Raw genomic sequence first — 23,137 nt, 5'->3', positions numbered from 1 at the left:
TGGGGGTTAGCTCAAGCACGAGGAGCAGCACAGGTTGTGTGGTGATCTGTTTGGGTCAGCCTTATCAAAACTGACAATATGACTAACGAGCACCATGAAAAATGAAACATCCAGACTGAGCAGGATTTATCGGATTGAGCAGTATACCTTGCTGTTAGCTGTGGTCCTTGTTAGGGGTCCCCAACCCTGAAACTAAAGGACAGAAACACTTATAGATTACTTGAGCAAGTAATTTGCTCCATTAAGGACTCTTATGCCCTTGAGGGCAGAAGTGTATTCAGGTTTCTGCTCCAATTTGATTTCTAAAGTTTCTATATAAAAATATATAAGTATATATATATTATATATATAACGTTGAACAAATCGCTTGCTATTGGTCACCACCAAGCTGTTCCAAGCTGTTTCTGTTTTAATTGTAACTTATAAAACCCGCTGAACCTGGGCTCTCCAGGAGCAGGGCTGGAGTCCCCTGGTCTAAGCCAAAGATCTCAAAACAATCATTTTTTCTTTTGCTTTTAATAAACCACAAAATGAGAAGAGGGCGCTTTACAAGCCAGGCGGTGAGAGGTTTTTGCTACAGACAGCTCTTTCTGTAATGGAGAACCTCATGATGTGAGTGTGGGACTGGTGGTGTCAAGACAGCCGAGACATATAAGACAGCATGGGGTCTTGTCCAGGGAGGCGGTGTTTCTGTTCACACAGTTGGCGACTCTTGGCTGGCAGCAGGAACATTGATAGTTCCTGGTAGTCTCGCTAACATTCATGCAGACGCAGGGCTTTTCAGCCTCAAAGGTGTTGCACAATGTCTCTGAGCTCTGGGATCTTGGCTAAGGCAAACAGCAGGATTTGCAAAAGCTGCCAGAATAGGGAACTGACTTAATAAAAGGTGATATATGCCTTTTTTACCCCATTGCCTAATGTTCTAAGTTACAGAGTAACAGCTTGGCACATGACCCTCGGCAGCTGTTCTGCACCCTGCGTCCTTCACTGGTTGCAAAAGTATTAGAAAGGTTCTGAACAAAGCAGATATACATTGAACAGAGGACCTCAAGCCCTGCAAACCATGTTTTCTGGAAGTACCGAAGTGTTCTGAGAAGAGGCTGTGCGCTATACTTCAGGACTGACCTTCCCTCCCTTTCCTGAGTGAGGCAGAATCAGGGCAGACACCAGCCGAGCTGGTTTCACTGGACTTTTGTCTAAGTGATCCTTTCATTTGTTGTACATTATCAGCGCAGTGAAGAAATTCTGAAATGGGTGCAAATGGCATCTTTGTAGTATTCCGGGTATTCCAATCCACCTCGCTATGGTGATCAACTTGATTTGTGTTCCTGTTGCACTGAATATTTTGAGCATCTTTGACAAAGTTCTCCATGGGCATTGAATCACCATGCTTTCCAATCTAAAGCACAAGACTGACATCAACCTGCTTTGAATTATTAACGCCCTCTGAAAATCCCATCACGGTGAAGGAGGCTGAGTCATACTCAATTTCTGCCCTGCATTTTCATGTAGATTTGATTTTTAACTCTGTGACCTAGAAAATCATCTTTTTTAACTGGACACCTTTTCTAAACTTCCAACCTTCTCATTCAATATAGTGAAAAGCAGGTTGACTGAGAAAAGAGGATTTCTTAGTTCAAGTAAATTATAGAGACATACTTTAGACTCACAGTTACTCTTATTATGTGTCACCTTAATTTCCAAGGGAATTTGTGTTTTTATATATATTTTTTTAAGTACAGAAACTCTAAGGCTCTTACAATGTAATGGAAGCAGTAACAGAGTTTTCAAAAGCGGATATTTTTTGGAGGTTTCTAAAGTGATAACTTTATTAGCTTCTCTTGGCATAATATTGAGGGTCTAACTAGAGACTCAACAGTGTGACCCTGGCAATTAAGTGTGTAATCCCTGTGAATTTGTTTTTGCATCTGAAAGGTCATTATCACCTCCCCGTTTGTTAAACATATCCATTAAAATTAAATAATTAAAATCTGAATTAAATCCACTCAAGCTGGAAAATAAAAGAGCATTTCTTAACCAAGTCTAGCATTTCTCTCTTTCCAAGAATATGATGGCAAAAAGAACCAGTACAGTAGCTCAGATTCAGAAACACCTCTTCTGGTGAAAACTAAGGGATTTGCACTGGGATTAATGAGCAACAAGAAATCAGATGGGAAACAGTGTGGAGTGGGTGAGTAATTTGAACGATTATTAGGTGCTGTAAATCAATCAGATAATGTTGAGAATTTGTCTGTGCGTCAGATCAGATTTATCATCTCCATGGCTGAAAGTGCACTGCCCAAGCAGGGGATTTATAAAGAATGAAAACACAAACCGTTTCCAAAGCACCGTTAATTTTCCTTTCTTTTTTTTTCCACCTGTAAAAGTTAGAGGCTCATGGAGCTGATATGTGTCAGAATAAAACAGCCCCACTGAAACAGGGCCCCCCTCTCAGTACAACATGCACTACTTGATGAATTCGTTATTAGCTCACCTGGCCCGAGAATGAGACAAGGTTATTAGTCATTTGGATTCTGTTTCTACATCTTGAAAAAACATGTTCCACACTCTGCAAATGCCACAGGTACAGGGAATTTCAGAACCTTCCAGCTGCTGCCTTTTACTTTTCTCAGGGAGTGGGCGTGCTGGAAACTGCAACACAGAAAGAACAAATAGCAGCATTAAGAGCAGATTTATGTAACGCAGATGATACAATATTTGTTTGCCAGGCAGACTATGACTGGGCTGAGCCCCATCTTCCTGACACTATAGCTGTGGACCATCCACAACACTGACCCTTCCTTCCACTGTGTTGAAAATGCATTTGAAAAAAAGTGAAGACATTTTACTGGACTTGCTCAGCAGACAGTATGTTGCTTATTGCTGTTAAGGAATAAGATACAGTTGAAGTACTTTTGTTAACAACACCGCTGTGTCGTATGCGTGTGATCAACCATCCCTCCATTGTCGAACTGCTTCTTCCAATTCAGGGAGACACACACACACACACACACACACACACACACACACACACACACACACACACACACTCACTCCAGAGCCATGTCTTTGGACTGTGGGAGGAAACTGGAGCACCCAGAGGACACCGAAGATGACATGGGGGAACATGCAAACTCCACACACATAGCAGCACCAGGTCTGTATTGAGCAGCTTTCCCAAAACCGGGTTCTTCTTGCTGAAATCTAAGCACCGAGACGGTTTTTATTTTACTGACAATTTACAAAGAAAAAAGCACTTTAACGGTAGCATAGCAAACAGTTGAAACTGTTTCGATTAGTTTCAATTTGCAATTTACTGAGTCATTCTCTGTAAACCAATTACAAAGCTAATAATAATAGCAGGGAACAGGGATAACTTGTCCCCAATGACAGAACCACATATGGTATATGACAATGAAATGCCTGAATGTAGCACAGTACTTAGTATAAAGAGTTCAAGTGTATTAATCTCCCATCAGTCATAATATTTATTCTCCAAACATTGACTCCCGTTTCACCTCATTTGCTACAATCCATTCCTTTCTCACATTCCTGACTGTTAAAATCTCATCAGAAGGTGACAGTCTTGCTGTTCAGGGCTCACTTAAAGACCTCACAGATCCTGGCCTGTTTCCTCCTAGACTGCAGTCAGTGCAGGAAAGGTTATTACTTCACGTCTCGCTTGCCCCAATCAGGGGAGTGTTTAATAAATGATCGGCCTATGCCTCTATCCCTGGAAGGGCTGACACAGCGCCAAGCCATTACATCTTAAGCATAGATCCATAATGTAAACAGGTAACGGTGTGTCTTGAAATGTAAGGACCAGACACTCTAAACCTAACCTCTAATCTCTAGCCTTTAACCTTTTACTTTAACAAATGCTAACCTTGACCATAACCACTGCCAGAACAGAACAATTCTACCAAATGCAAAATTGCATTTTATATTAAATGAATGTGGATGCTATAGACTTTTTAGCAGGCTAATATTAAGTTCATTTGGACTTGTATTTTTCCATTTTCTACAAGATGCCCTGACAAAAGAACTGCACTTTTGTGACAGAAGCACTGTAATGAAAATATTTTTTATTTGTTCCTTTTTTTATTGCTGTATAGTATTTATTGACAGGTGCAACAGGAAAATACATTTTTTATGGCTGGAGTTAGAACAGATAGCCTACAATTGCCAGGTGAGCTCTCTCTGTGTCAGCGAATGACATTATCTTTGTTCTGCAGGGCTGCAAACACCACTGATTCCCAGCTTTAGAGTCCGGGTTCAGTTCTGCTCTGGGAAGTCTTCAGTATGGAGCTGCATGTTCCACATTATGCAGTTTTCTGGGTGATGCAATGTTTTCCTCCCACCTACTGAAGACATGATAGCTTGGTTTACTGGCGTCTCTAAACTGCACCTGTGCTCATGCCCTGTGATGGACTGGTGTTTTTTAAGGACAGGGATCTGGGTTGGAATTAGCAGCTTTCTGATAACGGGTGACTATATGTTTCTCTGAAATGAAATCATATACTGTATGTCCTCCTCCAATAATTCTGCATGCCTGAAATCTTAAAAAATATATTAAAAATTAAATTGTGAGAGGAGAGAAACCTGGAAAATATGTAACTGCGCACATCATAAACCCGTGGAATAACTACGACAGACCTTTCGCTTCAGCAGGGCACGTCTGCAGGGTCTTTTAAATGGCCAGAGTAATTATTATTTAAACGCAAACAGGTGGTTTTAAAAGCTTAACAATCAATAAAAACGTGCCCAACACAATCTCTGAAAACTTGGTAGTGCGCGTAAAAATGCCTTTAAAAACCTGCAATTTATAAAAATGTCTGGCCGGTGACTGCATTCCTGAACTTTCTCCAAAATCATACAAAATGTGAGTCCCCAGTCGAACCAGTCCTTCCATGTGCTTTCAATTAGACTGGGACCAGAGGGCAGGTGAGCTTCTCAACTGTCTCTGTGAAGCTGGTATTGTCAGACCTCTTACTGAACTCACCTCGATTATCTGTGTGTTTCGGGGTCTTAATTAAAAGCGTCAGTGTGATACAGGGATTTAAAAAAAACTGTTGTTTGCGTTTGCTGTTTTCGTCTCACTGAACTACACGCCCTTCTCCAAAAGGAGAAGAAAGGAGTCCCTTGAGATTGTCAAGGCAGGGTAATTTATAAAGGAATTGCAGAGCAGGCCTTGCGCACGGTGTAGGTCACACCTACTGCTCCACCGAGAGACGGGCTCTCGGGTTAAAGTAATGACACGAACACTCGCCGACAGCCCGTTTTTTCACGGTTAATTCCAGACGCTTCTACAGTGTGTTTTCTCTCTTCAGGATAGTATCCTCATTATGATCTCGACCGCGGTATAGCGCTGCTTGTCACTGGGAGCGCGACACCTCCCACCAACTGGTCCCAGTGGAGACTCCCAGGAGACCGGACAGTGACCGCCCCCTTGGCACCGAGACCCTTCGCGTCTTTCTGTCGTGGCGCTCCAACACCAGATTTAGCTTGTGGCACAGCTAAAGCCCCAAAATAAAATCTCTTTTGACCACAATGGCGGCGCTTCTGTAGCCAAAGAGTTGTGGGTGTCCGGAACAGGGCGCTACCCTCCCATGTAGTTGTAGCTTGATCAGAAGCTGGATGAGATCCTCATAGACTGTTAATTAGCGATTAAATGCCGTATTTGCTCGACGAGCCGGTGGCTTTCTCTCGTTTGTAACCGTTCTTATTATAACGCTCACGGCCACCATTGAGTGTGAAAGCCGGCTTACCAGAGCGGTGACGTCACCGCCCTTCCCTGTAATAGCAGGACCACAGCCGGTGGCCGATAGGGAGATCTCACTTTAGCTCCCCAGGTTGGGTCACTGTTGAGTGGCACCGGGAGGCCTGGGTTCGCGACCCGAGGGTAGGGGGGCGGTCTGATCCGAAGCGTAACATCATGTTCTGTAGCAAAAAAAAACCCGTTAGATTTAACTAATAATTACATCTAAAAAAAAGTTAATTTTAAAGGAAAAGAGACACAACTGACGAAAGCGCGTCTGACGAAACTCCGCTCCTTCTTTCCTGCTTTTCAGGGTGTAATTAACCTTGAGGTGCTTCCTTGCAGCTTCCCGCTCCAAGCTGCGTTTTTGTCTCTCCTCCTTTGCCCTCTCTCATCCCCGTCGTTTCTCGGTCACTCCTTCCCCAGCTCAAAAAAAAAAACCAGGAGAGAAACGGACACCGCACGCCAGCATCACCCCCTGCCGTGTGTGCAGGATAACCTTTTTTTTTTTTGGCTTTGCAGTACAGTACCGTGAGATTTTTACTCCCGTGGTGAGAGGAAATGTTGATATCTGTTCACCCTGCAGCACGTTATTATCATTGACATGTTTCCAGGTTTTTAAATTCTTTCGGAAAGGCCCGCGCTATTTGCTAGGATTCTCTATACAGGCGACTAGAATGAGAATTGCAATTGTGCTCAGGAGAGCAGGAGGAAAGTTTTGGAAAACTTGCGGATGTCTGCTAATGTCTGTTGTTTCGGGCGCTCTCGCCGGGGATACACGCGTTAGCGAAACAAGATGCTCCTTAAGAACGAGTGTTAAAGTCTAGGGAAGAATATTTGATTCTTGGCTCGAGTTTCGACTCCCTTCCGCGATAGTCTTTGAGCTCCATCCTCCGGTAGATTGCGGCTCGGCTATTACCGGAGTGTAGGCACAGTGTACTCTTTTTAGAAATGCAAGAGCGCCATCTAGTGTTAATGCTCATTTAAACCATTGGGACCACCCAAAGCCTGACAGCCAAAATATTTCGCATACAGTAGAACTGCCCAGGTCCACTAGAGGTTGTCACTGCTGGAACTAGACTGCCTTAAGCGTTTGAAGGCACAGACGGGTTTTCCGCAGAATACCTTTGAATTTGGGAATATGGGTGTGATCCCAAGACCAAATCCCTGGTATTACTGTACATATAGTTTTGCTATATGTACGAATTCTTTAAACGACGTTTACTTTTTTGTTGTCCTTGTTTCCAGTTTTGCGCAAATGAGAACGTTGTTCTGTTTTGAAAATCGATGTAAATAGACTGCTGTCGGCTGTAGTATAATGTTGCTTAGGGGCACCAGAGTCCAGACCGAAGGTTTAGGGGGTTGAAATAGCTCCCGAGATTTTCAGCTTTTTCTAAAGATAAAGGAGCTGCATCTCAAGAACATTGCTCTATTGCTGACTCTCCATGTGATTGTCTCCATGTCACCAGCAGCCATGTCACCCTGCAACTCACAACTGGAAACCCACTGGTTTTTCTTCCCAATCATGGCCTCCTAATAATACCTGTCTATGAATTGGCTACATAACTCTGCTCTCCTCCCCACTGATAGCTGGTGTGGGGTGGGTGTTCTGGTGCTATATCACTCTGTGACTCACAACTGGCAGCCCACTGAAGCTAAGCAAGAGTGAGCCTGGTCAGTACCTGGATGAGAGACCTCCTGGGAAGAGGTGTTAGTGGGGCCAGCAGGGGGTGCTCACCCTGTGGTCCATGTAGGTCCTAATAATAATATGGAAGAAGCCAATTAGGGAGAGAACCACTTCTCAAAAAAAGTGGCCATTGGCCCTTACCAATCATGGCCTCCTAATAATCCCCATCTATGAACTGGCCACATCACTCTGCCCAGCTGGTGTGGGGTGAGTGTTCTGGTGCACTATGGCTGCCGTCACATCACATGGGCTGCTGTGTTGCTGCTGGAAGAGGGTCCTAATACCCCAGTATAGTTAGCCTCTCAAAAAAGTATAGTATAATTCTCAAAAAAAGTGGTTGGGTAAGTGTGCCCATAAACATGACAATGAAGATATATCCAGGAACGATCATTGGTTTGTTCAGAAACCTGCATTTGACTAACTGCTCAGATAACGTTTCTGGCTGCAGGAAGGAGCTTTCCTCATTCCTCATTCTCATGTATCATTCTCATTCTCAATAATCATAAATAAGTAGGGATGGGAATATTGAACCTGCGATTTATTAATCATAGCTGAACATATCGAACATGCCTCCAGACCATTTTGTATGTATTCATGAACAGTATTTAAATGCACGACGGTCCACTTCATGTTTGCGTAAACTTTATGTACAGGCAAAAGTAAAGTCTTACTCCCTGCTAAAAATAGAAGAAAAGAAACACAACGTTTCGGCTGTGGAGCCTTCTTCGGGTGAGAGCCTTTTTCAGCAGGGGGATAAACCTGTACTTGTTCCTTTGCAGCCCACGCATGCTGGCGCAGGTCCCTACTTGAACAACTTAATACACGTGTTCATAGCGAACAGCAAAAAAAATGGAATAGAATGAAAGAAAGGGTACTCCTTTCCATCCAAATTTTAATTGTGCATGTTACCACACAAGAAGAACGCTGTGGCCAGAAATAGGGAGTCACACAGATGAAGCCCGAGTCTCCTCCCGTCAGCTGTTTTTATCCCCCACACGCAAGCGTGACGTCAGGGACAACACCCCCGACCCGCCTCCCTGACGTCATTAGCTTCCTGTACGGATTTTGCGCACTGCGAAGCTCCGAGCGAGAATTAGCCGGCTGGGAGCTAGCGTTGGGGGGCTGTCGCACATTTCCTATCGGGGGGTAATTCAAACAATAAATCCCCTCGAACGAAAGTCAGCAGGCGACGATGACACCCTGACGATGGCCCAGAAAGATACGTTTTTGCATCTGTTTGCTGGAGGGTGAGTTCTTTTGTTCATTTCTCACGATTCTTAGCTGAACGCGAAAGATGATGAAATTGTATCTGACGTTGGTCTCCTGTTCTTGGTGAACTCAGGGGTGTCGCGGTGGCCGTCTGAGCAATTAAAGTTTTATTTTTTAAAAAAAAAACGGCACAGAGCTGCGATCCGAGTATTTATGAAACCTTTCAGCACAGCGCATTCGTGTGGACTTGGCCGTGAGGTTTTAAAGGCGACGAGGCACGTCTTGCCTGTGGCTCTGACATATTGGAATTGTTTAACCTTGTAAAACTGAAAATGACATTTGAGTGCGTCTGTACCGGGTTGGCGTAACTTTGTGCGGTGCATTTCTGTGAGAGAGGCGGCGGGTTAAGATGTTTTCAGACAGATGAAGTCTCGAAGGGTTGTTTGGGACCGACGTGTTGGATGTTTTAAGTTACTTTGAACAGAATGTTTATATCTTAAATTTCAGCTGTAGTGTGGAGCGGGAGATTGGCACGTGAATGCAGCGTGGTGTAGTATTTTATCAGGACGGTATGGTGTCTTCTCTTCAAATTATGCGAGTTAGATTAGAAAACAAGAGGTTTCAGGCAAATTTAACAGCTGTCCCACAGCAGCGGTCTTTAAATGATGTAGTCCAACTGTTGAAAGTATTGCACAGAGTCCAGAGTGGTTCAGGCCTCTGAGCTATTGCTTATAGACGCCTGGTTTATCGTTATGCAACCTCATGAATGCGTTTCATGAACAGATCTGCTGAAAGGTGAAAGATGTTGTTTCTTCGGGTTGTTAAGGACACGTATACGAAGGCTCGAATGCTCTTCGGTTTGGTTTCATGTTGTTTGTGCTGGAAGTCTTTTTGTTTTTACTGAAAATGAATTCATATTATGCCTTCAAACAAGCTCGCACGGTATTTAAAGGTATAGCATGGAAAGGCACGATTCTGCGTGCTAAAACTGGATAGAGGACTACTCGACCCCGATATTCAAGTTTTGCAGTTCTACATTGTGAGCAGTCTGTACGCGACGCGATCACTTAATTAATTGCATTTACATAGCTGTTTACATATGGGGAAAAGACTTCATCCAAATGACTTCAGTGGGCACAGTGCCGATGGAGAACTCATGCATTGCTGTTTTTTTCTTTTCTATAGTTTATTTTCGGAATTTCGATTTCGTTTTTAAATAAGCCTCCTGTTCTTTCCCCCCTGCAACCTTTATTAACCTATTTATTAAAAGCGCCGGGTTTGGTCACAAGATCGGGGACCCGGTAGTTCAGGGAGGGCATACTAAATTTAACAAACAGGACATGGCAGGGATGCACGTCTTTAAAAGGTGCTGATCGCTTCGTGTGAAACACGTACTCCAGTCTGCACGTACTCTGAGCCCCAGTTCTCAGGTAACGGGGGAGCTGGCAACATCTAGCATGAAATGAACTGCCAGGCGCTTAGATTGTAGCCTGTGCAGGTGTCCTGCAGCCTTAAATGCATGGCGTGGCCCCTTTGATGATCCCCGGGGTGTCTTCGGGGGTTACACCCGTTGGTCCCCCTCCTTGTCCTTTTCCATCGACGCAATTGATCAGCCAAGCGAACACAGGTTCTAGGAGTCAAACGCACACGACAGGTCGTAGCCAAAAATTAAAAATCGACGAAGTGCCGTCTGGTGTGACGCGGGCCTGGCTGCCGGTGGTCTCTCCCTGCAGAAGCCAATCATTAACCGCGCTGATACTGGGAGACAGCGCCTCGGCCCCGGCAGCTGGGAAGCCGGCTGCTGCCTTTTTTTTTATTATTTTGCGGTGGTTCAACCAGCAAATCGAAAGGCGGCACACCTCCTCCCGTCCGGATCAGGAGATCAGCAGTCAGTCGTACCGCCTCTCTTGCAGGTTATGCAGAGGCTAGTTTCTGATGAAGGATAAGGTTGACACGCTTGTTGGATGCCTGTAAGACTGTTATGTTTTTCACTTTCTTTTCCTCCGGGAGCCCGGAATAATTGAAGGAATACGTTCCTTATCCCTCATGAAGTACAAACTAAAATAGTCTTCATCGTTTCTTAATGTGGAAAATTTTCCTTTTTGCCTGTCCCACGCTTTCGTGCTGTTACAGCCAGTGACAAAACGGCGTTGCTGTAGGAGGCCTTGGTTTTCTATGATTAGTCTTTTTTTTTACCTGTTTTTAAGGTACTTTTAGGGGTTAAACTTTGTCTTGCATGGGGAGTTGCTCGCAGGAAACTGCAGTGTTGATGTTCTCAAACGGGTAAATATTTAACAAGCCAATGTAACAAACACTACAGATAAAAAATCATAGTGTAATAATGAAAGGCTAGACTGTCCAAACTGGACATGAGTTTAATTAATGAAAAAAAGATAATAAAATGATAAATACTTTAGTACTATTAAGAGATTTCCTCTCTTTGCCCCCTGGAATGAACGTCCTTGGCCAGGCTGTGCTTCGCTGTGGGTGTGGTCTTTATCTTTTTGCCAGCAGCCATATCACTCTGCAACTCACAGCTGGCAGCCCACTGAAGCTCAGCAGGTGTGAGCCTGGCCAGTACCTGGATGGGAGACCTCCTGGGAAAAACTAAGGCTGCTGCTGGAAGAGGTGTTAGTGGGGCCAGCAGGGGGCGCTCACCCTGCAGTTCATGTAGGTCCTAATGCTCCAGTATAGTGATGTGGACACTATACTGTAAACAGGCACCGTCCTTCGGATGAGATGTAAAACCGAGGTCCTGACTCTCTGTGGTCATTAAAAATCCCAGGGCGTTTCTCAAAAAGAGTAGGGGTGTAACCCCGGTGTCTTGGCCAAATTTCCAATCGGCCTCCTAACAACCCCCATCTATAAATTGGCTTCATCACTCTGCTCTCCTCCCCACTGATAGCTGATGTGTGGTGAGCGTTCTGGTGCACTATGGCTGCCGTCACATCATCCAGGTGGGGCTGCACATTACCTGTAAAGAGCTTTGAGTGGAGTGTCCAGAATAGCACTATTTAAATGTGAGGAATTATAATTTATTGGTTCGTTTCGCCCGGTGCGTTCCAGTCGGTTCACGCGAGCCCCTCTCTGCAGGTGTAACGCCCTGTTGCGCCACATGGCTGCTGCTCTCCCGCGGCCGCTGGCCCTGTGACCTGTGACCTGTGACCCTGCGGTGGTGATCCGGCCTGCGTCAGGAGCCACTTTCTGTTTGTTCTGAGTGAACCTCAGAGCAGCTAGACAAACAGACGCGGGTTTTGAGAGGATTGTCCGTAAACACTTTTTTAAAAAAAAAAACAACAACCTTAAATGTGAACTTTAATCCCTGTGATGAAGTGTGCGGGCTTTTAAAGTTAACTTTTGGGGGGAGGATAACATCCGTCACTGAGAAACAAAGAAGCAAAGTGGAGATTAAGCCTAAAGGCTTGTGCTGTGTAACTCTTTCTCTCCATACTCACTGTAATAATGCTGTCTTTGCCATGAGGCATCGAGGACCGTAGGGAAAGGAGCTTCTTTCAATATCTAATGCTTTTGCAGAACAACTAGAGTAAACGTTAAAACACCTTTTTACTTAACCAGCCCTTGAAGCGTCTGACATCCCAGATGATGGTCCTGTTGTGAAGCCCAGCACTTCTGACCTGCCTGTGCTGTGCATTAGGGCTCCCCTCTTACTGCTGCAGGTCACTCCATTCGTTCTTGATGATTTAAACAACTGGGGTGTGAAACAAAGCTGAGCTTCACTAAAGAAACTCGCAGTGGAAACGGGCTCCAGGAATACGGTTCAGCTGACAGAAAGGGGTGTGAAAGAGTCATGTCCCTTGATTTGAACAGATTGCTCAAACTGCGAGAGTTTCACAAGTGAGTGCACGCTGCGTCTGTAGAAGTGTAAAATTAACTCGGTGCCCGGGCAGGCATTTTGCCTGTGTTTAAGGATTTAGCTGCTTGCAAGATATTAAGGTATGAAAAGCTTCTCTCCAAAGATTGCAGCTTCTTTTCATTGTAGGTCTTTGGAAGGACAGTGGCGGCTGACTGGATAACAAGATAACCTAAGTTCTAAATGTCTAGTGTGACTTCTGCCATTTTCTCACAGGAAAACAAAAGCATTGGTTTAAATCTGACAACAGGAGGCATATCTTTATGCAAAGGGTTATGGGAGTTTAAACAAAATAACACATTCAACAACCTGAGCTCTTTCAGACTGGCCTGTTGTTTGTAACCATTCTTATGTTCACTGACAAGCTGATAACATCTGAACACAAAGTGTTGTTGTTTTTTTTTCCTGGAACAGAAGTTTTTAACCTTTTTCCATTGATAACATTTGTCATTCCTTCCACAGTTCAAAGATAAACCAGGAAAGAAACAGGCACTGCGCTACAGAAACCTTCCCTGCTATGCATTGAGGTTAATCTTTGAACCTGATTTTGCTAATTATTGCTTTGTTGTGAGTGGAGGATTTTCATTTATTTTCACATTTACAGTGTCAGAATCAGTTTCTGGGAAAAACAAATCCGCGTTGGAATGCCCACACACTCTCATGCATCAGAGTGAGCTCGCACTGAAGGTGTGCTAACCTTCAGCCTAGGAATCAGCAGGAATCCGGAGTGGGATTTTAGCTGCTTTTATTCAGGGGGGATTAAGAGCCTGTCTCTACATAGAACTGTAGGGTGCACTTAATGTAAATGAAATTCAAATTAAGACAAAAATGAAGGCTAAAAAATGGAAAATAACTCCTTACTCCTGGATTTGGAAACAGAGGAAGACATTTGCTTTTGTATGCTATAGATTTTGACTTAAATCTACATTAAAACAGGTTTTTGAAGTGATATGGTTTGTAAAAAAAGGCTCCTGCAGGAGCAGCTGGGAGGTAATTGGCATGAAATTCGTTTACTATGACTTTCTTATTGCCAGGTCGACAGAGGAATTACTGGAAAAAAGAGTCACGCAAAGAGTTGGAAAATCCTGGTTCACACAGTAGCAGTTTATCCTGTGGAATGTGTGCTGGGAGGGATGGGGGAAAGGAAAGGTGTTCAAGTGTTGAGGTTCCGGAGGTCTGGTTAGCGTCCTGCAGGAGGAACACGCCCTCAATCTGTGGGTGTTTTCCTGTGCACAGGTGCGGTGGGACAGTGGGCGCTATCATGACGTGCCCCCTGGAGGTCATCAAGACCCGGCTGCAGTCCTCCGGCCTGTCGCTGCGCCCCATCTTCCAGGTCCAGCTGGGCACCCTGAACGGCACGGGCATGATCCGGCCTTCGCCTGTGGCCCCGGGTCTCTTCCAAGTGTTGAGGTAACGGCGTCTCGTCAGCACCGGGTTATTTGCTAACCTTGCTTCCCGGCGTATTAAAGGAACAGAAAGTCGGCGCTGCATCTCGAAAAGGCTCAGACTCGTTCTAAGCTGTGGTCAAGGCCTCAACCAGCAGATCAGCTCTGTTATGTCTTTTCACCAGCGATTCTTAACCCAAGTAGGCTCATGCATCACCATTACCTGGTGCAAAGGGGTCTGCAGACACAAAGGATTGTACCAGCCTTCGCTGGGCGCAGCTGGCGTGGAAGTCCTCCTGCAACGTGCAGAGAGTCAGTGCTAGCTGTGCGCGGGCGAGGGTGACCTATTTTGGGCATCTCTGAGCTGGCCATTCCAAGTGCAGTTCCAAGGAAGATCGGACCACGGAGGGGAACGCTGCCTCCCGTGTGACGTCTGCTCTAGGACTTGGCTCGCGCTTACATGCAGTAAAAGCCTCCTGATGAGCAGCCTTCAGGAAATTAAAATCTAAGATGACGTCCCACCTGGATCGAAGTCCTTTCAGTTTGTATTAACTCCTATAGAGCCTTGGACCCCTTCCTCTCTTTGAAGCTATAATTTTCTATCAGTTTGAAAGTTAGAAAAGAGGTTTTAAATGACTGTAGGTTCTGCAGAAAGAAAAACTAGAAAAAAAGTAAGGGAAAAGTAAAGGTCATTTTCTAGCTTAAAAACTAGTGCCGAGTCCTGTTTTCTGGTCGTTGAGTCTGAAAATTAAATCTTTCTAGATAAGTACAAAGTTAAATTTTAAGCGCCCCATGACTGCCTTTTGCAGATCTCGTTAAACCATTCTGTGCCCCCTGCGCTGAGAGTTGTGGCCCCGCGTTTGCCGTTGTGTTCCAGTTGCTGTGTTGCCAAGAGGCAGCTCCCCTCTTTTTGCGCCGCCCAGCTCTTAATCGCTGCTCTGTCTGGGCAGGCTTCCTCTTTATGGGTAGAGATCTCTGTCCTGGCAGCCGCGGTCTGCTTCTCAGCCGTGCTACTGTATCTCTGCCGCGTGACTGCCAGGGGCCGGCGGTTTTTTTTTTCCTTAGCTGACTCTCAGAAGCTTGAAATTGAAACCGAGCGAGACCTTTTCATTACCAGCACCGAGGGCCTTGGAAACCTCCAGAGCCGGAGCGTAAATTACACCCAGGGCAGCACAGGGCTGCGTCTCTGTCGTCTGCTGACGCTGACGCTGACTGTAGCCAGAAATGAATAGTCTGACTCTCTTGTTGAGGGCCATTATCTCAAAACAGCAAATAGGCAAAATTCGAAGTGTATGCAGTTGGTGAATCTGTTGTAGGACTTGTGTTAAATACGCTAACAAAGAATATTGTTTTCTTTTAACACTTGCGTGTGTTTTTTTTTTTAGGAATTTTTCTAATAATAGTGGGAATTGCTGGTTGTCAGAAAACCCTGGGAACTAAAAAGCTGGTGAATCGTTAAGTAGCTAGCCTGCTCATCCCTTGAAAAGTCATTCTTTTTGTGGCACGGAGCCCTTCGTTTCCCTGTGTGCCGTACAGCGGTTCATCAAAAATCCACGCTTCTGTTTTATTGCACAATCCGGTATCTAGTCTTATTGGTACTATAGTGCTTGCTACCCATGTTCTCTCTCCTCAGAAAAGTTCAAAGTTGACCAAACGCTAAGGGAATGGCTTAAAAGAGCTCTCGCACAATCTTCTAATATGGTGGTCTCTGATTTTTATCCTGGCTGCTGGCGTTTCCTAGAGACCTGTGGTCGGTCCAGTATAGGATGGTTGTGTGTTCGATTTCTTTTCGATTGATTGCGTACTTGTGTGTCGCACCTTATCTCTCCCACAGATGCTTGTTAATTGTTTTCTCACCTGCGCCCAGATAGCACAGAGATGTGCTTGCCAGAATAGGCAGAGGTGAATTGACTTGCACTAGCAATAAGGCGCTTTGGGAGTAAATAATCACCGAAAGTGCCTTGAGCTTTTTAGTGTTGCTATGGAATCAGGCTACACGGAATCAAGAAATTAGTAATAAAATTGAGTCTTGCTGAAGGGTACAAATGTACCATTCCACCTGGGATGTAACCCCACAAGTTTCTGATTATAACTTATCTGATGTTCTTAACTCAAATACCTATTATTACAAACTCCATAGGAAAAAAAAAAACAGCTCATACGCGTGTGCAAAATGTATTTCAATACTTGATGGTGTTGAAAACATGTCATTTATCAGTCTTCAGTTCTCGTTGTGCAGAATCTTCCCAAATGTAACATCTTGATGAAACGATACATGAGTTGCCGTATGAAGTGCTGTGGCAGCTGATCAGTCACATTTACGAACCAAGTCTGGTTGAGTAATCACTACACACAAATAAAACTAAAAGGGTACTTTTTTGCTACAGAATACAGAACTATGTATAGGATGAACTATGAGCTTACAAAATTGGCTGAAGTTTCAGTAGACGTTCGCCAGATGCATAACAAAGGAAAAGCACTGCAAGGAACAATGCAAATTGCCTCTTGTGTAGTGGAGTGGGAGAACCGTTTTCATTGCTCCAAATGGTATGTTCTTTTTTTCCAGGTCCATTTTGGAGAAAGAAGGCCCGAGGTCACTCTTCAGGGGCCTGGGGCCCAATCTTGTTGGCGTAGCCCCTTCCAGGTAGGAACGGGCTTGAATGGGTGTGTTCTGGGTTGGCGTGAGAGCGTGGTGATTTTTCACTGTGGGCATTGATCTCGAGGAGAGTTCTTGGCTGTGATTGTTTGTGTTACCGTTGTTTTGACGGTGCGCAGCACACGCCACGCTATTGGGAAACCGCTCTGCATGGTCAAAATGTTTTTGATGCCTTGGTTAATAAGTTGCCCGGAGAGACAGGAGGTTGTAAACAGTGCTGCCTGTTGAGTAAGACAGCGGCCAGTTGGTGCCACATGGGAGGCTTTCTGTCCTGACGTGATGAGACAGAGCGTGTGATTGTACTTCCTGTACTCTTTCACCCTTGATTCTCGGTACAAACAGCACTGAGCCTGTCAGGTCATCAAGGTCACGGAGGCCTAAGCTTCTCAGAAAGGAGGGGGAAGAGAGCAAAACGCTTTCTTATTGGGCAGAGCTGTTTTTCTTCCTGTCCCTTGTTACATTATAACACGTCCCCCTTGCTGGGCTCTTTACACAATGAGTGTTGGGCAGGAAAACAATTGACACTTGGAGTCATTAACTCCCTAGCCTGGGGGAACATGCTCTTTTCTGCAAGGCTGTACGTGACGTAACGGCCAGTTTCAATAACTGCTTTCGGCGCTCAAGTGAGGTAACAACAGGGTAATCGTATATTGCAGGAGGGAAAATGCAGCTGTCAGAGGGCTTGATTACTAAATATTATTTGGCTGATGATTTTATCTGGAGCAATGTAACATTTGCACCCATTTACACAGCTGGGTATTTTATTGCAAGAATTCAGGTAAGGTACCTTAATCTAGGGTACAAAAGCAATGCCAAACCTGGGATTTGAACCTGTAACTTTTCAGGTAGCGCACCCCTGGCCACTGCTCGAAACGTGGAAGTGGAAGATACTGCTGCCCCCTGTCAGGGGTGTTCATGCAGGATTTGGGGATGAGAGTGCAGAGAGATTATTGTGCTGGCTGCCAGGCCGGCTGTCCCGGTGCTTTTGGTATGCAGAAGCAAGGCAGCCATTCATGAAGCAGCAGTACAATAAAGGAGGCGCTGGGTGCTTACTCAGGCCTTTTCAGCTCTGCCAGTGCAGGCTGTTCCAGAACCTGTTCAAAGAGATCAGTGTGGAACAAAACGGAGGGTATCAATCATTGCTAAAAGAGCACAAGACTAAAAAGTGCCATGTACACACCCATTATACATTTGCAGTTTTCATCTGGATTTGTATAATCACGATTCACGATTGTGAATTATGCCTCTGCCATTGACCTGTAGATGTTTAGCTTTAGACATGAGTAAATTAGAAACGTATTCTGCTCAGGCTGATAACCTTCTGCTCTCCCTTAGTCAGCCAAAACAAACACTGAGACTCAGTGGAGCCCCCTTTAGATGGGGTGGGGGGGTTCTGCCTGTATCGTCCCCCCCATATCGTTCCTCTGTTTGTTCCTCATCCCAACTCTCTCTCTTTCTCTCTCGTTGTGTCCTCCCACCCAGAGCGATCTACTTTGCTGCCTACTCCAAATCCAAGGAGAAGTTCAACACTGTATTCGTGCCGAACAGTGGCGTCGTGCACATGTGCTCTGCGGGTTTCGCGGGTGAGTCTTTTTCCTCTTCTCGGGATCGTGGGTGAAATGAGGTGGGATCGTTTCAGCAAATTAAAACGCATCTTCCTTTGGGGGGTGGGTGGGGGGGATCTCTGCTTCCTCGCATCTCTGTGTTTGATGTGCTGTTCCTGGGCCGGTGTGGAGGAAACAGAACCCCTGCGATCTGGCTGAAGTGCTCTTGTTATGAAACACAACTGCTGGCATCAGCTGGGCTTTCCACGGCGGTTGAGGAATTTGCCTCTCGCTTGCAGAGATCATGTGCGCTAATTATACACCCTGCACCACTGCGTGACTGATCGCGCACGCCAGACAGTGCCTCTGCTTTTATAGGTTTGCCAAATACAAGTTCCACCACCTGCTTTGTTTAGAGGAACGCCGTCTGCTTAAAAAGAAAAAAAAAGTGCTCTTTGAGGTTTGGAACAGTCCGTTCAGAAAAACAACTGCAGTGATTCTCTGGCTTTTTCAAAACATTTTTTCCCTACCCCGTCCGACAGGTAAAATACCAGGGTGTTCCTTCTTATGTGAAGGAAGATGTTGCTGCTGAAAACAAATCGCTAAAAAAAGACACCGCTAAGGAGTCAGGCTAGTAAAGAGAAACCAGGTGCGTTCTGGGGTTTAAGAGGCCATCCTGCACGGACGGGGTGAAGGAACTGAACCTCTTTAATCTGCGGCAGAGACAGCTGTCAGGGGCCCTCGTACAAATATTCAAGATCCTCGAAGGCACTGACTTCGTAAAAACCGAGCGGACTTCTACAGAAGGGAACAGTGAAACAGACCAGAGATCTCATGTGCAAGCTCTGTGGAAGTGCATTTAAAACCGAGAACGGGAGACGCTTCTTTACGCAGAGGGTTGTGGGAGTCTGGAACAAGCTGCCCAGCCAAGTTGTTGAAACCCGTACTGCGGCTTCCTTCAAGAAGATGGCTGGAGGAGATCCTTGGATCAGATGACTACAAACTAGACGGGGGAGGGGGCGAATGGCTCTGTTTCCTGGGGTCCAGTGGGATGTGGAGAGCAGGCTGGAGGATGAACGGGCTCCAGTGCATGAGGGGTGTAAAGAAGGTGTTTTGGAGAAGTACAGTATTAAGCTCTTGTTTTTTTTTTCCCCTCCTCCTTGTTGCAGCTTTCATCACGAACTCCCTGATGAACCCAATCTGGATGGTGAAAACCCGAATGCAGCTGGAAAGAAGGTAAAACAGGTCCCAACTCCGGAATTTTATCCCCTTTCTGTACACCTCTGGAGGGCCTGGGAAGGAATGGCCCCTCGGGACTGCCGAGAACGTATGAAGATCTGTGGCTTACTGCGACATTCACATGCAGATAAATGTTTTATGTTGTTTCAGCTACACTAGTTTTGCATACATCAAAGGGAAGCTGTCTTCCTCGTATTTTATATATTCGGCACATTCTGTCCTTGAAGAGAATCACTTCAGTGGTGGACAGTTTGAAAAGCAGGAGTCTCCTGTGTGCCCTCTTTAGCACATGAAACAGCTCATGCATCTCCTGGCACGTCCTGCTCTACATTATAAATATCCTTCTTGACGCAGTTGAGTTGGAATACCTCTGTCTATATTCAGGTATAGAAAGGGCAGAGGTCAGCAATATCATATTGTTGAATGCCGTCAGAATCGTGTATTGGCAAAGCCGGTTTGAATGGGCACTCTTGACACCTGCGATTCCTAGTCAGGATGAAATGTGCCATAAAATTTGATTCTGATTGTCGGCGTTGCATTCAAACTTCACTCAGGCTGCATAAAAGCTTGGAGCCATCCAGAGGGATTTGCATACAGAGTCAGAATCGCACTGTGTCACACCATTGGAAATGGAACGGTATCTTTTCAGCAGAAATAATTACATGGTAATTCTGTGAGAATTTACACTACCAGGATAAAAGAGCATTAGGCTTGCGTCTGCAGCATTTTAGCCCGTCGGTGAGGGAAGCACAGCTCCCCACCCTGCGTTCGCCCACCCACGCGTTTCGATGTCTGAGTGAAGCCATTTCCTCATTCTTTCCGTGTGGGAACCGGAAGTATGAGCATGAGAAAGGTTATGACGTTTTACACAAGATCAGTGTGCATCTTCAATTCGTATTTCGTAAGAATATAGAAGCACAGGCAACACGGACGCCCTCCAAGTCGAGGAAAAAACAGCTGAGCAAAGTTCAGTAACGGTTCTCTCTTACTCATTATCACTTGATTTTTACTAACGTTATTATTATTATAATTATTAAGATTATTAGTTTCAGCCCAGATATGAAAACGCAGCGGTTCGTTCCAAAACATTTTTGGGTATAAAGTGAAGAACACATAGAAATTGGTTGAAGAGTTACTTCTCTTTTTTTCTCATTCTTAAAAAAAGTTACGTTGGAGGATTAGAATGATTATCGCGATTTCCCTTTTGTCTCAAATAACAAAGCAGTGAAAGTCTCCCGATAGGTGTATGAGCAGTCGAAAGTATAAGTGAGCCAGTGGGTTGTTTGAAAATCACTCCGGATTGTTTTAACTCCTCGGAGTGAAATGAGTTCTTTTTTTTTGGCATGTTTTAAAGCGACATTTCACGACCAGAACACTAAACATGCATGTGTAAAAATACAGCCTCCCGTAAACCAAACGGGAAAATTAATTGATGTGAGAATCCATACTTAAGTCCCTGTAATTTCTACGTGCCTGTACAGGATTATGCTGGGGTTTTTTTTTTAACACGTAAGTGGTGTTTGAACAGCTGACATCACCTCCTGACCGGCTGCTGATTCTGGCTCTCTGTCGCCCCCTGCAGGGAACGGGGTGTGAAGCAGATGAACGCGTTGCAGTGCGCCAGACACGTGTATCGGACGGAAGGCATCTGTGGGTTTTACCGCGGACTCACGGCGTCCTACGCTGGGATCTCAGAGACTATTATCTGTTTCGTCATTTACGAAACGTTAAAGAAGCATCTGGCGAATTCCAAGATGGCCTCCCCAGCCAGCGGCGGGAGCGAGAAGGAGGCTACGGATTTCCTGGGGCTGATGGCGGCCGCGGCCTTCGCCAAGGGCTGCGCCTCCTGTATAGCGTACCCACACGGTAGGTGTGAGGCCTCCAGGGGCCAGTGCCAGGAGGGAACCCCATTTACCCCCCCACCTAAACTGCTTGGTCATTCATCCCACAAATCCTCTACAAACACCTCGTTACCCAGGATGTACGTTTAAACACGTGAGAGTAAACGCGATTTATTCAACAAAGAAACATAGGTCGTTGCTCGTCTGTGTTTAAGAAGCCAAGGACAAGAGCGAAGAAGGAATCAATTGTCCTTTTTCTCAGGGGGTTGTGCCTAAGATCGGGCATTGCAGTCAAGTCTTCTTTTGTGAAAAGTTAGTTCACCATTAAAAAGTAATAAATTCGAAGTACAACACTGCCCCCTTGTGATCTGTTTTGCAATTGTCCATATATGAATAGGGTTGGCAACTATCGAATTATTGTCAAGTTTGACACCACAGTTAAAATAGAAGATGTTTAAAGAGTGATATTAATGTGACAGTGTCTTTATAAATACTGTAGAGAGCACGTTCTGTCCTATACCAGCACAGATGGCTCTGTGGCTCAGGATCTGCGCCTGTGACTGGAAGGTTGCCGGTTCGTCCCGCGGCCGGCAGAGGAATCCTACTCCGTTGGGCCCCTGAGCAAGGCCCTTCACCCCAACTGCTCCAGGGGTGCCGTACAATGGCAGACCCTGCGCTCTGACCCCAAGCTTCTCTCCCTGTCTGTGTCTCCATGGAGAAAAGCTGGGGTATGCGAAAAGACAAATTCCTAATGCAAGAAATTGTATAGGGCTAATAAAGAAACATTATTATTATTATTATTATTATTATTATTATTATTATTACTACTACATTATTAGATGCAGGTGGTGGGGTTTTTTTGGAATCGCTTGGCTTTGGCCTGTTCCTGGAACGGTGTGCATTTCAAGTCCTAGACTAAACGTTGTCTCGTGTTCCCCCCTTGCTCCTCAGAGGTGATCCGAACGAGACTTAGGGAGGAGGGCAGCAAGTACAAGTATTTCTTCCAGACAGCCCGGCTAGTGGCTCTGGAGGAGGGCTATCCGGCGTTCTACCGGGGACTGATGGCCCAGCTCATCCGCCAGATCCCCAACACGGCCATCGTGCTCTCCACCTACGAGCTCATCGTCTACCTGCTGGGAGACGTGGCCAAGTAGATCACCGCAGCGGACCGAGCCCACGGCCCACGGCACACGGAACGGCACCAGCAGCTCTCCGGAGGCCTGGCACCTTCTTCCACTCATCCCAGGACAGCGTCGCGGCTGCCAAGCCCACACGGATGCAGACTTTAGACTGTGTTACCCAGACCTTTATATATTATTGTTTTTATTTGAAGAAATAAAAAAAAAACGGGAGATGTTTTTTTTTTTACAAGACACTAAAAGTGTTCCTGAATTTTTGTCCTCGGCACTTTGACGGAAGACAAAGCAGAAGTGTTCTCTGGTTCTGGATCGGTCGAGTATTAACTAGGAGGTCATGATGAAGAAATGCAGCTGGAGGAGTCTAGATGACATGTGCTGTTAGTTACTGTTTTTTTTTTTTTTCAGATTTCCAAAGATGAAAAGGTCCACTAGTTTGCTTGCAGATTGTTTAAACAAGAATGTTTAGCCAATGCACTGAAAGTCAGTGAAACCTGCTGCAGTCCCTCTGAAGTCAGCTAGACTAGTGTGGTTGACCGTAAGACTTGCATACATGCACTGTTCTCAATTCTTGGACTACTAGCTGGAGTTTTGGACGTCTACAGTTCCGTTTCTTTTTTCATCCTGTAGGGTGGAGTTTAATTTAAATTATTTCTGAATGCCTTGCTATGTGTCCTAGGGTGGTATCAGATTTTATAACTCTGTTTAACACTTCCTTCTTTTTGTCACGAGAAAAACACATTGTTGTGTTTTACGAACGAGGACCTAAATGCATATTTAAACCATGGTTTAATAAAAATGCAAATATGGA

The 23,137-nt window shown here is 45.3% G+C and overlaps 1 protein-coding gene across 2 annotated transcripts; it reads left to right on the top strand.

Moving 5' to 3' along the window:
- The first annotated feature begins 8,510 nt into the window (after nucleotides 1–8,510).
- Nucleotides 8,511–23,137, top strand: slc25a33 (solute carrier family 25 member 33). 2 transcript variants are annotated; one of them, XM_088617391.1, is made up of 8 exons: nucleotides 8,517–8,692; nucleotides 12,988–13,052; nucleotides 13,762–13,935; nucleotides 16,477–16,554; nucleotides 18,049–18,149; nucleotides 19,280–19,346; nucleotides 20,932–21,215; nucleotides 22,142–23,137. In XM_088617391.1, exons 3-8 carry the CDS (start codon nucleotides 13,787–13,789, stop codon nucleotides 22,342–22,344), a joined length of 882 nt encoding a protein of 293 aa, XP_088473517.1. In that variant the 5' UTR covers nucleotides 8,517–8,692; nucleotides 12,988–13,052; nucleotides 13,762–13,786; the 3' UTR covers nucleotides 22,345–23,137. The 2 variants fall into 2 exon arrangements, with proteins under 2 accessions (XP_088473516.1, XP_088473517.1); XM_088617390.1 differs by lacking the exon at nucleotides 12,988–13,052 and having other exon boundaries at nucleotides 8,511–8,692.

The sequence above is a fragment of the Lepisosteus platostomus genome, chromosome 23 (assembly GCF_059453375.1).
Source record: "Lepisosteus platostomus isolate fLepPlt1 chromosome 23, fLepPlt1.hap1, whole genome shotgun sequence".
Taxonomy (NCBI): domain Eukaryota; kingdom Metazoa; phylum Chordata; class Actinopteri; order Semionotiformes; family Lepisosteidae; genus Lepisosteus; species Lepisosteus platostomus.
The sequence above is the reverse complement of the archived record's forward strand: the minus strand, read 5'-3'. Positions and strand labels throughout refer to the sequence as shown.